Source organism: Calypte anna, chromosome 2, assembly GCF_003957555.1.
Source record: "Calypte anna isolate BGI_N300 chromosome 2, bCalAnn1_v1.p, whole genome shotgun sequence".
In the NCBI taxonomy this organism is placed as follows: domain Eukaryota; kingdom Metazoa; phylum Chordata; class Aves; order Apodiformes; family Trochilidae; genus Calypte; species Calypte anna.
In genome coordinates this window covers 52467040-52479694 of record NC_044245.1, presented here as the reverse complement: position 1 = coordinate 52479694, position 12655 = coordinate 52467040, and the positions used below count along the sequence as shown (strand labels likewise).

At 43.4% G+C, this 12655-nt stretch overlaps 1 protein-coding gene across 3 annotated transcripts in view; it reads right to left on the bottom strand.

The window, feature by feature from the left end:
- Positions 1-11760, bottom strand: part of UBP1 (upstream binding protein 1) — a 36171-nt gene extending 24411 nt beyond the window's left edge. For 2 of the 3 annotated variants that reach the window (XM_030444477.1, XM_030444478.1), the window contains exons 1-2: positions 11573-11760; positions 1613-1764 (exon numbers count right to left, since the gene is read on the bottom strand). In XM_030444477.1, coding sequence (XP_030300337.1) covers positions 1613-1764; positions 11573-11685 — 265 coding nt within the window. In that variant the 5' untranslated portion in view covers positions 11686-11760. The remainder of the gene's footprint in view (positions 1-1612; positions 1765-11572) is intronic. The other variant, XM_030444479.1, reaches the window with a different exon arrangement.
- Positions 11761-12655: the final 895 nt, after the last annotated feature.

Genomic DNA, 12655 nt, shown 5'->3' with positions numbered 1-12655 from the left:
ATATTAATCAGCTTTCTTGGGTCCCTCTTCCCTCCAAGACCTTACCCCATGAGACTAACAAGATGATCATTGAAGAGGCCAATCTGTTCTCTTGAAGCCCAGTGATGTGGTCCTGCTTTCTGTCCTACTTTCTCTTTCCAGGATCCTGAACTCCACCAATGGTCATGGCATCCAAGGCTGCTTTTGACATTCACACGCCCAAAGAGCCCTTCCTTGTTGTAGAACACACCACACTTCTCCTCATGGGCTCCTCTTATCACTTAGGTCAGCAAATTGTCATCAGTGCTCTCCAGGAACCTCCTGGATTGTTCATGCTCTGTTGTGTTGTCCCTCCAGTAGATATGAATGTAGATGAAGTCCTCCTGAGTACCATGGCCTGTGAATGTGAGGCTACTTCTAGCTCTTTGCAAGGTTCTCATCTGTTTGTCCTCTCTGGTCTGTAGTGGAGGACATCCTGTACAGATGGTCCTGTAGTGGAAATCCACTACCATGTTACCCACATTGTTCTGCTCTTTAGTGCTTATCCATAAGCTCTCAGTTGGCTCATCAGCCATCCCTAAGCAGAGCTTCAGGAACTCCAGCTGTTCAACCAGTGTCCTGGTTTGGGCCAGGATAAAGGTGATTTTCTGTCTTGTACTTTTGCTTTCATCTGAGTCTCTTGTAAGGAGCTGCACTTGCTGAAATTAACAGCAAGGTTCTGAGTCAGTGTCTGCTTCTGGGACTGATAACACTCGGTGTTTATAGTTACAGCCAGAGACTGGTGTGCAGAGCCAAGGACACTGCTGAGTGCTGAGGAACATTTTGCCCTCCAGAAGGAGAAAAGGAGTGAAGAGGTCACACCTGCAGTCTTCCCTTAGGGAGGAACGGACAAGACAGATGGCCAAAATTGACCAAATAAGAGTATTCCATCCCATACAGATCATACTCAGTATAAATTTGAGGGATCACATGGCAATGAGGACACTCAAAATATTTCACCCATCAGTCAGTGCCCTCTGTTAGAAGAAAAACTGCATTTTCATGGAAATCAACCACAGGCTAGGAGGAAAAAACATAGGCACTCATCTGAAGTATTTATGTAGTTCACTTCTGATAAATGAAGACAAACAACACACAAACTCCAAAGGTAACTACAAAGTCAGCTGCACTTGAGTTTATGTTCGAAACATAATACTGTTTTGGGTAGATATGTACAGTTAATTTGTCAGTGTGTCCTCTGTTGTGCAACACTTTGTTTAAGGCTTAACATTTCAACATTTATTATTACTTTTTGGGTGTGTCTGTAGGACCTTATGCAAATATCATCCAAATAACTTATTATCAGTCAACTTTAAACAGGAATGCAAAATTAGTCTTGTACTTCAAGCTATTAATACTTTGAGTTTGTCTCTTAAGAGCTCTGTTGCCTTGATTTTTTTTGCAGTGGGGAGTGGAGAGGGGTAACACTAACAGAAGATAAATGAAAGAGAAGCACAATGAGGAAGTTACCCAACCTCATTTCTGATGTTCATTTATTTTGAATGTATCTACATGTATCAAAACATGAAATACAATTCCAGTTTGCACCAAAAGCTGCATTCACTAGTTATGCCTGCAACATATGTATACCAACCTTGATTCAAGTATGTAAGGGTTTCATCATATAATTTTACTGCTGGAGATGTTGCAGCACACATAACATACTGGAAGGGTGGATGTTTGGTCTCATTTTCTTGTGGAAGGCTGGAATCTTCCTGTTTGAAAATAGGCAGTGCCAAAACATCGCTGAAAATAACAAACAAAAATCTTAGTGAGATTGTTGGTCCTGTTATGCCTGAAGCTGAAGAAAAAAAAGTTATTTGTAACTTAAAGAACCACAGTAATACATGCAGCATTGTTCAGTTGCTCAGTTTATTAGTGAAAGCAATGTGATCAGTGTCCCAAGGATTTTCCACTAAAATTTTAGGCTAGGATACATAAACAAAGGTCTGAGACCTAAGCAAAAATAAACATATGGTGATCCTCTGAAAATTTAATCTTTAGTTCTTGTCTCTACTGAAAAAATATCAGTTTACTCTGAACTTTTTATCTATCAAGACAGACAAGCTTGCCTAATATACATGCAGCTGAGAGGAATACATGAACTTTCTTCTTCAAAATAATATTCCTAAAGTTACCTATACTATGAAAATCTCTCATTTAGTGCCATTACATCTAACCTATGAATTTTATTGCTATGTAGACTTTTGCACACTGAATAGCACAAAAATGATTAAGCAGCAGATAGTCAAACATAAGTAAGGAAAGTATACATCAAGATACATTTCACTTACAGATGTAAGACCATCTTTGGAACTGCAAAGTTTCTGAAGAGTAAACAGCAATCCAAGCTGTCTACATGCTGCACTGACCAGCAAACACATCATCTGCTTTCTACATGATTAAATATTCTATATTAGCAATATATTTGCTCTCCTTGTACAAAATAGTCCTTCATATAAAAAACTTCAAAAATATCCATGAATTCTGTTCAGAGATAGTTTTTCCAGCACATAATTTTTGTTCATTATGACATTCTTATCTACAGATCTGTTAAACTTTCTGTGAACATTTTTGTGTCACAGAAGGTGCAGACTTGGTTTGTGTAAGTACCAGACATAGGAGTGCAGCAAGGACACCCCAACTTTTCTTTCAGGGCACATGCCACATACAGTAAAGTAAATGCCAGCCACATCATACTCCAACTTCCCTGGCTACCTGGAAGAAGCTATACTGACCTGAAAGAGGAAATATTTATCAACAGTGAAAAAGCTTAAGTTTGTCTATTCCTTGTAGAGATTGTACAGCCTCTCCCCAAAATAGCAACTAGAATTAAAACAAACAACAAAAAAACCAAACAATAACAAAAAAGACGCATACAGGTTCCTTCACACTAGGAAGAAACCACAGGAGATGCTACAGGCATGAAAGGAGGACAAGGCAGGATAATGCCAAAATATGCAGTAAAAGCCAGCTGAACCATACCTTAGCTACTTCTGATGCTACGTCCCCAAACCAGAGTGCAGAAGAAACTACTGAACTAGTTACAAAGGAAAAGAATGTGAAATATCCACTTAGGAAAAGCAGATGCTCTTGAAACACTTTACTTAGAGAGACAAAAGGAACAGCAATATCCAGAGATAGACAGAAAATTCCATAGACTGGTGGACTGCTTCTTAAGAATGACTCAGAAGAACTGAGATGTTTTGTGCTTTAGTATCAGTCAGAAGGCAGTATGAGCAAAAGGCAGCCCAACACAAGAGGGAGCACCAGGACAAACAAGAGAAGCATGGTCCCAGAACAGGACTCCTGCTCTGGGAACCCATGCTCATCACACACTTTGGCACATACAGCAATAGTCAGTGTTTTTATGAAGAGGAACTTTAAAACTGAGAGAACACGGAAACAATAACAATATTTAAAACACACTCATAGGAGTCGAAGTGCAACAAAGGTGGCATGGGAGGTAGCTCACCAAACAAGCTGTAGTTCTTGACTAAGGTCTGCAGCACTTGGTTTTCACACCAGATCAAAAAGAGAAGTCTTTTGTGTATTCATCAAAAATACCTTTCAAGACTTCATTTTCCACCCACAATTTAAAGCTAAAAATTCAGCTGATCTGGCTTAAGAATGTCTGCTGTGGTTAATGAACTAGTTAAATTAAAAGACATAACACTGAAATTCAACAAATACAAATGGAAGACAAATTTAGCCAGCTTTAACCTTGGTTTTGCTACTACTTGTGGTAATGAGTAATGAGTAACTGCCATTGCAGAAGAAAAATAAAAGACATCCAATTCCTCGACCCTACAATTTAGTTGTAAAGAGAGCACGATGCACATTCTTAAATGCCACCATTCCAAAAACATGCTCCAATAAATGGCAGAAGGCAAATGTGAGAATCTTCATTTATTTTCCAAGATAAAAATGTTTTTCATATAAAAGAAAGTCTAGGTACTAGTACATCCCAAAGGAGAAGAGAAGCCAATGCAATTAAAACGCCTTCCTAGACCATCTTTAAATAAGTACTATTTAAATAACATTTTGATTTGTCCGTTCATAAAGAATGGAATAGGTTTTCACATTAAAATATACTTGTTCCTATCTAAAATGAGAAAAAGCTGCAGATAATTAAAGAGAGTCAATGTGGTAGGAATAAAGTATTTCAAATGAAGATTTTAAAGCATCAGTGATAAAGAAATGCTGACTTAGAAACAACTATTTATTCTTCTTTAAAAAAGTGAGACATCTTCTCTGACTTTCAATACAGAAGCTGCTGTGAAGCAACTGGTCTGTCCTTCAGCCTCTGTCGTACAGCAGCAGAGGATACCAGCACTGCTTGATGCCCACGAACCCATGGTTCAGCAACACAAAAGGTCTTCTGGGCAGGACTGGCATAAAGGATTTCTGCCATGTGAGCTGCTACTCCTTCCCTATCCCCTCCCCTCTACAAAATATTTTTCTGGGCAATGTTGTGATCTCTATCAGTCCACAGCACAGCATGCAGCTATGCAGCTGAGAGTGGTAAAAGCAGGTGATAAAAATCTTAACTGTTGAAAAACCCCCATCCTACCAAACATAACTTGAGGGTAGGCATAATAAGTCAGGCCCACCTCCTTCCTTGTGATTGGCAGTAACTGGGATATAGGAATCAAGAAGAAATTGCTCATGTCTGTTTACCTTGGAAATCATTAGGAACATGCAGCTTTTAGAATACAAGAATATGGAGTGCATTTCCTCCCCGTTTTCTGAGGACAAACTCTCCTGTTTATTCCTATATTAGTTCAAATAAGGACCAGCTAAATTTCAGTGACAAGCATTTTGTACAAGATAAGATTAACTGCATACACAGCATGGCTGAAGTAAATACGCCAGGTATACTCACAATTCAGAGAGGGAAATTAACAGAAAACAGAAATTTAGTATTTCTAATAGTCATCTTGACTTACACTTTAAGAAGATTATCTTGCAAGTGGTAAACTGCATATAGTATTTGCTGTTATGTAGAGCACATTCCTAAACACTAGAGAGATCCTAAATGACAGTCTTTTTATCACCTCTAATTTTATACTGATTCTATTATAAGACTAAAAAAAACCAAACCAAACCAAAAAAGGAGAGCAGGTCAGCCTTCTCAGTTCTCACTTTTCTTCCTCAAACTTCAGATGTTGTTTCAGCAAATATAAGGAGCCAATGGCCTGGCAGTGCAGATTATCTGCCCCCCTCCAATAAATCACCAGCAGCCTCCACATTTATGTATACTTCAGCCTCTTTTAGTCATTTTCCTGCTCACCAGGTGAAATCTGATTTGTGCTGGCACAACACAGATCAGCGAGAGGCACTTTTACTGCCAGCTTTGCTTAGGTTATTTAACATGGCAAAGTATCTCTTACTTTAACTGAAGCACCCAATGCCAGAGTTGCCCAGATGGAAGAAAAATAAGTGTTTCAATACAGCTAGTGTTGAAATTATTTCAGGCTCAAAGAACTTTAAGAGACTGGGTTCTTCTCTTTTCCTGCCACTGATTACTTTTGATCTGGTAAAGTACAAATTTGGTTCACTTGTCTCATCTAAGTGAACTTTGGACTATTACAAGCAAGCTGAGGTATAAACAAATAACTATGTTTTGAAAAAATAGCATCTTTTGTTAGACTTCCTGAAAATGCAGATCTGTCAAAGTTTACTCTCCCAGTGGAAGGAACTCTGAGACCACATTTTTGAAACTATTATCTCCAGGAAAAAGAGTCTTATCTTGGTCCCTCACAACTTGTTATCTAAAGCATTCAACTGAAAGTATTCTTTCTTCCTAGAGGGAGGAGAATTTTTTTTTCACAGAAAAACAGAAAGTCTTCACTAAAAACCAAAAGCAGGCAGTAAACATCTCTGATACCCAATTCTAGCTACCTACTCTACAGAATAAATACATAAATGAAACTTTCCCATATAGAAGTAGGAAGGCTTGGAAGAGGAAGGAAGCTGTATATTAACACTTGAACCAAAGCATCCAGTGTGATGGATGCAAGGTAAACTACCCTATGTTATGCTGCCTACCTCAGCATAGCACTAAAAAGCCAAGAAAAATGTTATCCCTCTCCCAAGCTTGTGTTTGTCAGCCACAAAATCCTTCTAAATTTTAAACCCTCTTTTTAACACTTTTTCTGAAGCATCAAAAAAAGCAACAAAAACCATGGCTAAAAATAACAGGGTCGCAAAATAAATGCAGAACCTCCTGTCTTTACATGAACTTTTCGAGTCATCAAAATTCAAAGTGATGTTGCATCAATCATCTCCCTTATCTGTCTTCTGGATTGTATGCTTTTGGGGGTGAGTCCTAAAGCATCCAGGAACATGCAGGTCTTTTGAAACTTTAAAGCATGGTTTACAAGGCCAAATACCTTGAGAAAGAATGTTTCTCAAGCAGTATTTGAATTAAGAGTTATGGCCTCACAGCTAAACCCTTCACTACTTAAGAGATCTGAAGAAGCCATAGGAAAATGCAAGGGAATGGGTGAACTGATACTTAGTAACACTTTCTTTATGTCCACAAAAGCAAGTCTGATGTCAGAGGAAACCCCTGGAAGTAGCTGCTGGGAAACAACTTTCCTTGAAGCAGTTGCCAAGGAATACATCATGAATGAGAAAACGTATAGTCTGGCACAAAATGCAAAAAACAACCAAGGAAAGAGTAAAAACCTCACCACCAAAATCTGTGTCTTCCTAAGCTCTTGAAGGTGCCAAGGAAAAGCTGGAAGAACAGTTTTTAGCTCACAATTACAAATCCACAGTTCTCCACCCACTCCTTTTAACACTGGGAGGTCAGGCAGCTGCTTCACTTTGCAGCCACCACAGTACAGATTCCTCTTAAACATTATGCATAAAACATAAATGAGGGTAAACTTTCTGCCCTGCTCTCGAGAGGAGACAGGGGAACAGAAAAGATAGTTATGTAGCCTGAAGAGTCTTTTCTTTTCCTTCAGAATTTAATTGGCCTCCTTGATCTTTTGAAACGTACACGTTGAACTGGGAAGAAAAAAACAACTCAATGCCAATGTCAGTGAAAATTATTTTTTCTAGAGTCTAATACAAAAACAGAGCACACCACTGCAACTTACCTTAAGAAAGCACTCCTCTAAAAATATTAAAATGCAACATTACCAGCAGCAGTCTCAAAAGAGTGGGAGACATTAGAAACATAAAGTCATTTTTTTCTGTCAGAAAGTAACAGCAACCACAAGGATAACACAGCCTGAATGAGATAACTTTATAGTCACTGTGCAAAAATAAAAAAAATGCAGTTAAGACAGTAACTGTCATGACCCAATGATATTCATCAGAAGCCAAAAAAAGATTGCCAGGAACCCAAAAGTTGTTAGAAGACAACACCCTCTTTCTCTCCTCCACCTGGAAGCTCTAAGTTGTAAGACAATCGTCACCCAAGTCCCAACAGACCACCTTAATAGTTACTTTTTTAGCCCAAACTTTGGAGGAGAGCTGATACACAAAACTCCCATACTGTCCAAGGCTCTTTCCCAGGAACATAAGGAAACAACAGAGACTGCAGTAGGTTTCTGTTCCTTTCCACCAGGGCAGCAGCTGGCTCCGTTTTCCAGAGAAATTCCCAAGTGTTTGGGAGATGCAGCGGAGTCAAACTGCCTCCAAAAATGGAGGATTGCTCAAATGGATTTTTTGTACATGGTACAAAAAGTATTTTTGTCTTTAGTACTAGACTTTCCCCTTTCAAAACCAAGAGTCACCTTCCTCAGTTTAGTTTAATAAACTTCAGCTTTTGATCTCAAAGTATATACCAAAATATCTGCCCCTGAAATAATCAAGTTTCCCAATGACAGGCTTCAATTTTAGCACTGCAAATACCACTGGAATTGCAAACATTTAAAAAATATTAAGCTTCCAAATGACACATACGAATTCAGTCATTAGGGTACTTGTTCTTCTATTCATGTTCATTTAACTTGATTTGAATTAAATCATTAATAAAAAAATTAATCGCATGAGCAATGGAATTCTGCTTGAGAAATGGCAAGCAATTCCTCAATCTTACTTTTCCAATGCAATAACTTCCCTTTTTTAACAGGTCATAGCTATAATCAGGGGTCCAAAATACACAGTTCTTCCTATGTTGTGATGGATATTATTACCAGTTGGTAAGAAATCACTATGAGTTTTAAATCTGTGATCACCACCTGAAGTAAACAGCAGTACTCAAAACTTGTTACCACTAAGGGTGCCAGATTTTTAAACAGAGTGTGGGGCATGTTTGACATATCTGACAATAATCATCGTCAATTAAATAGAATTTTGTGTTTAAGTAGTTTCTTATTGCTTGAAAAGACATTAAGAGAGCAATCAGAAAATCAGGGTTTCAAGATTTTAATGAAAACCTGAAAGCTACTTAAAGCCATGTGAACCTGTGAACAAATTTTGTCCACTTAACTTCCTTTCACATGAACTGCTGCTACTGACCAACTGACATGAGTGGTTTCTTAAAACGAATAAACACAGGAGCAATGCTACCTACTCCTCTTCAGGCTAATCAACTCGAGGAAGCATCCACTACATTGTATAGAGCTTCACAGGTAAAAGGGTTATGGGATGAGGTTTAACACGGCCAAGTGCCGGGTCCTGCACTTTGGCCACAACAACCCCATGGGGAGCTCCAGGCTGGGCACAGAGTGGCTGAGAGCAGCCAGGCAGAAAGGGACCTGGGAGTCTGGATTGACAGGAAGCTGAACATGAGCCAGCAGTGTGCCCAGGTGGCCAAGAAGGCCAATGGCATCCTGGTCTGTATCAGGAACAGCGTGGCCAGCAGGTCCAAGGAAGTGATTCTGCCCCTGTACTCAGCCCTGGTGAGGCCACACCTCGAGTACTGTGTCCAGTTCTGGGCCCCTCAGTTCAGGAAGGATATCGAGGTCCTGGAGCAGGTCCAAAGGAGGGCAACCAGGCTGGTGAAGGGACTCGAGCACAGACCCTATGAGGAGAGGCTGAGGGAGCTGGGGCTGTTCAGCCTGGAGAAGAGGAGGCTCAGGGGAGACCTCATCGCTCTCTACAACTCCCTGAAAGGAGGGTGTAGCCAGGTGGGGGTTGGTCTCTTTTCCCAGATGACTTTCAACAAGACAAGAGGGCATGGTCTTAAGTTGTGCCAGAGGAAGTTTAGGTTGGATATTAGAATTTCTTTACGGAGAGGGTGATCAGGCATTGGAATGGGCTGCCCAGGGAAGTAGTGGATTCTCCATCCCTGGAGATATTTAAAAAGAGACTGGATGTGGCACTCAGTGCCATGGTCTAGCAACCGCAATGGTGGTTCGAGGGTTGGACTTGATGATCTCTGAGGTCCCTTCCAACCCAGCCAATTCTATGATTCTGTGCAGGTCTTAACAAACTGCAGAGCTTGCTCTCCTAGCATTCTTCTCTACAGAGTATTTATTTTTCTTTTTTCTTTTTTAAGAAGAGACAGGTAATTACCTTCAGAACAGTGGCAGACTATTATCTTCACACTGTGCTTCTTCTCTAAGTTTTCACCCCTCACCTCACTTAACACCCTGTGATTTCCCTAAAGCAGGTATCTAAGCAATACACAACATACTTGCTGAAATCATTCTGAATCCAGCAAATGGTAACTGCAACTAGCTGATGCCTTTAATTATGTGTTCAGAGATGGAAGTTACAAATAATCTCAGTGCATGTTCTAAAAACACTTGCATTTCATGACAAACCAAGCATGCAACAAAATTTGAGGCTGATGTATAGCTCATCTTGTGCTGTATTATTTCTTAAGAGGTTTTTTAACTGCCCCAGCTCTTTTTGTGGTAATTCAAGATATCCTAATAGACAAATACAGGTAATTGAAAAAAAACACTTGTGATTACTGTCTAACATAAATGGATGTTAAAGCAGAAGCAGCTATCTGTGCAAGAACAGTAAAAATTAAAATCCTTTGTTTCAAAAAACTAAACATTACTAGGAGGAAAATGAAGGCTATAAAAAGAAAGGGAAGTCTTTAAAAAGCAATCCCAGTTCAAACTCAAGACATCCTAAAAAGAACTGGATCATGATGGAGCAAACAGCTGAACAGGAGTGCATGCATTATCCACTGGCATCTGCAGGAGGAAAAGGTAACAAAAAATTGGTTGCTAAGAAGCCACCCAGACAACTGCCACCCAGTTGCCCACAAAAACCAGCACACTGGTTTGTGGGACAAATGGTCACTTGACAAAGACAGAAACAGGACAGAAGTTAAACAAACTCCAGACAAGCTAAATATAAAATCAGGAGTATTGTCACAAATATTCGTGAGTGACTTTGTTCTCTGAACTGTCAAGTTCTCAAATTTATTTTTCATTAAAGAAAAAAAAATTTAACTCAAAGTAACAAATCCATCAAATACATGTCCCACCATAAACCTGCTGAGCTCATAATCACAAACACTAGCAAAAGGGTACTCATTCCTATTCAGCTGAAACCCTTGTTTATAACTTCGGACAAAGATGCTGCAGTTCCAACATTTCACCTGAGAACTACTGCCTTAAAATATATATAACAGCTGAAGCTCATGGGGACCTCCAAGTTTCAGGTAACCCTGAGAGAGAGAATGAGTCTTGCATATGGCAGAGACCATCAGAACTGGTATTTTACTTCTCCAGACTCCTAAAACACTGACTAATCCTGTCAGAAAACTTAAAATGTCGCCCAGTGTCCCCAGAGCAGTTTCCCTTTTTCACACTAGCAAACCACTCAGGAATCTGCACGTTCTGACTGCAATAGAGATAAACTGTACTTACTTGAAACATATATAGTTTTATTTAACTTGGGAAAAGCACAGCCAAACGATACTTAAACACTTTTACTGTAAAACCTTAAAAAAAACCCCAAAAAACCCCAAAATACAAAAAAAACCACCAAAACACAAAAAAATGAAAATGTCACTGAAGACACATACTACAGAGCAATAAAAAAAATAATAAGCAGACTGCCTAAAGTCTAGCTGTACTACTAACTTGTTAACTACCACAACGTCTACTTGCTCCAGAAACAATTTTGTTGTTTTTTTTTTTTTAAACACTAGAGAAAACAGCTATTCTTTATTGTGACACAGAATTCTACTCGAGCAGAAAAATCTGATCTCCTGGAACACGGGTCCAGTTACGTAGCCGGGGGACAGGAAAATGTTATTTTTAGGGTGCAGAATAAACGTAAAGAGCAAAACCATCCCGGGCTAAGCGCAGCCCGACCTTTTAGGCGGCCATCTGCCCGATGAGGTGGAGGGCAGGGCAGGGTGGGAGGCCCGCCGGGGCCCGGTACCGCGAAAGAGGCGGCGGAAACCACCGGGAGAGACCGGGGAGAGCCTCTGGGAGCCGGAGAAACACAGAAAGCAAAGGAAGGAAGGAAGGCAGGAAGGAAGGGAGGGAGGAAGGGAGGGAGGGAGTGAGGGAGGGAATGAGGGGCGAAGCCCCAGCTCCTTCCCGCCCTCTCTCTGCCCAGCGGCCCCAGAGGGTCGGTGGGGAGGCGAGGCGGCCCCCGCAGCCTGACCCCGCGTTACCTCATGCTGTAGGCCCCAGCTCCCAGCTCCTGCCCGATGCCGGAGAGGCTGGCGTCGAAGTCGTGCACCAGTCCCGACTCGATCACTTCATCCATCTTCAGCACCCACGCCATCTTCCGCCGTCCCCCGCGCTCCCGCGCCGCCGCGGGAGGAGCCGGACGGGGAGGAGCCGCTCAGCCCCGGAGCCGCCGCCGCCGCCGCTCCGCCGGGAGGCGGCGCCGGGAAGAGAGTGAGGGAGGGAAGCGCGCAAAGGTGCGGAGGGGAAGGGTTGAGTCCGCGTTCAGCCCCGGGGGGGCCCTTTCCCCGCGGCGCGACCAGGGCGCGGGGTCACTCTCAGCATCCTGCGCTCGCCCGGCCGCAGCGGGGAGCCGTGGACCGGGCGGCCGCCGCCACCGCCGCCGCCTCCTCCTCCTCCTCCGCGCCCTTCCCCGCTGCCTCCGACCGGACGCTGCCGGGAGCCGCCGCTGCCTCTGCCACCGCCCGAGCTCCGACCCAGCTCAGCGGCGCCTCCCGCCGCATCATTCACAAGGGGGAGGCTGCGGCCCCGCTGTGGGGGGGAAGGAGCCGCTGCCGGCACCGCCGCCGCTCGCCTCACCGGAGGCCCCGCCCCGCCCCGCCCCGCCCCGCCCCCCCCCGGCGCTGCCGCCCCGGCACCCGCGCGCCGCTCCGGCCTGCCCCGCTCGCGCGCACCGCCGCCGCTCACGCCAACATGGCGGCTGCCGGGGCGGGGCCCTTCCCGCCGCTGGGGCCGCCGATTGGGCGGCCTGGGCCGGAAGGACCAATCAGAAGAAAGGGAGGAGGGGCGAGGGGGGGAAGCCCAGCCAATCGGCGGCGGCTCCTTCGCGCCTGCCGACGTCAGCCCCGCAGAGATCCGGCCCGCTCCGCGCGGCACGCTGGGAGCGGAAGCCGGAAGTGGCGTCAGGGCCCCGACGGTGTCGGTGCCGGTCCAGGGAGTGCCGGTCCGGGGGGTGCCGCCTCCGCCCCCCGAGGCAGTGACGGCGGTCCCGGGCGACTGCCCCAGCGGTCCCGGCCCTCTCGCCTGCAGTCGCGGGAGCCGGAACCGTGTCAGGGAGCAGGGGCTCC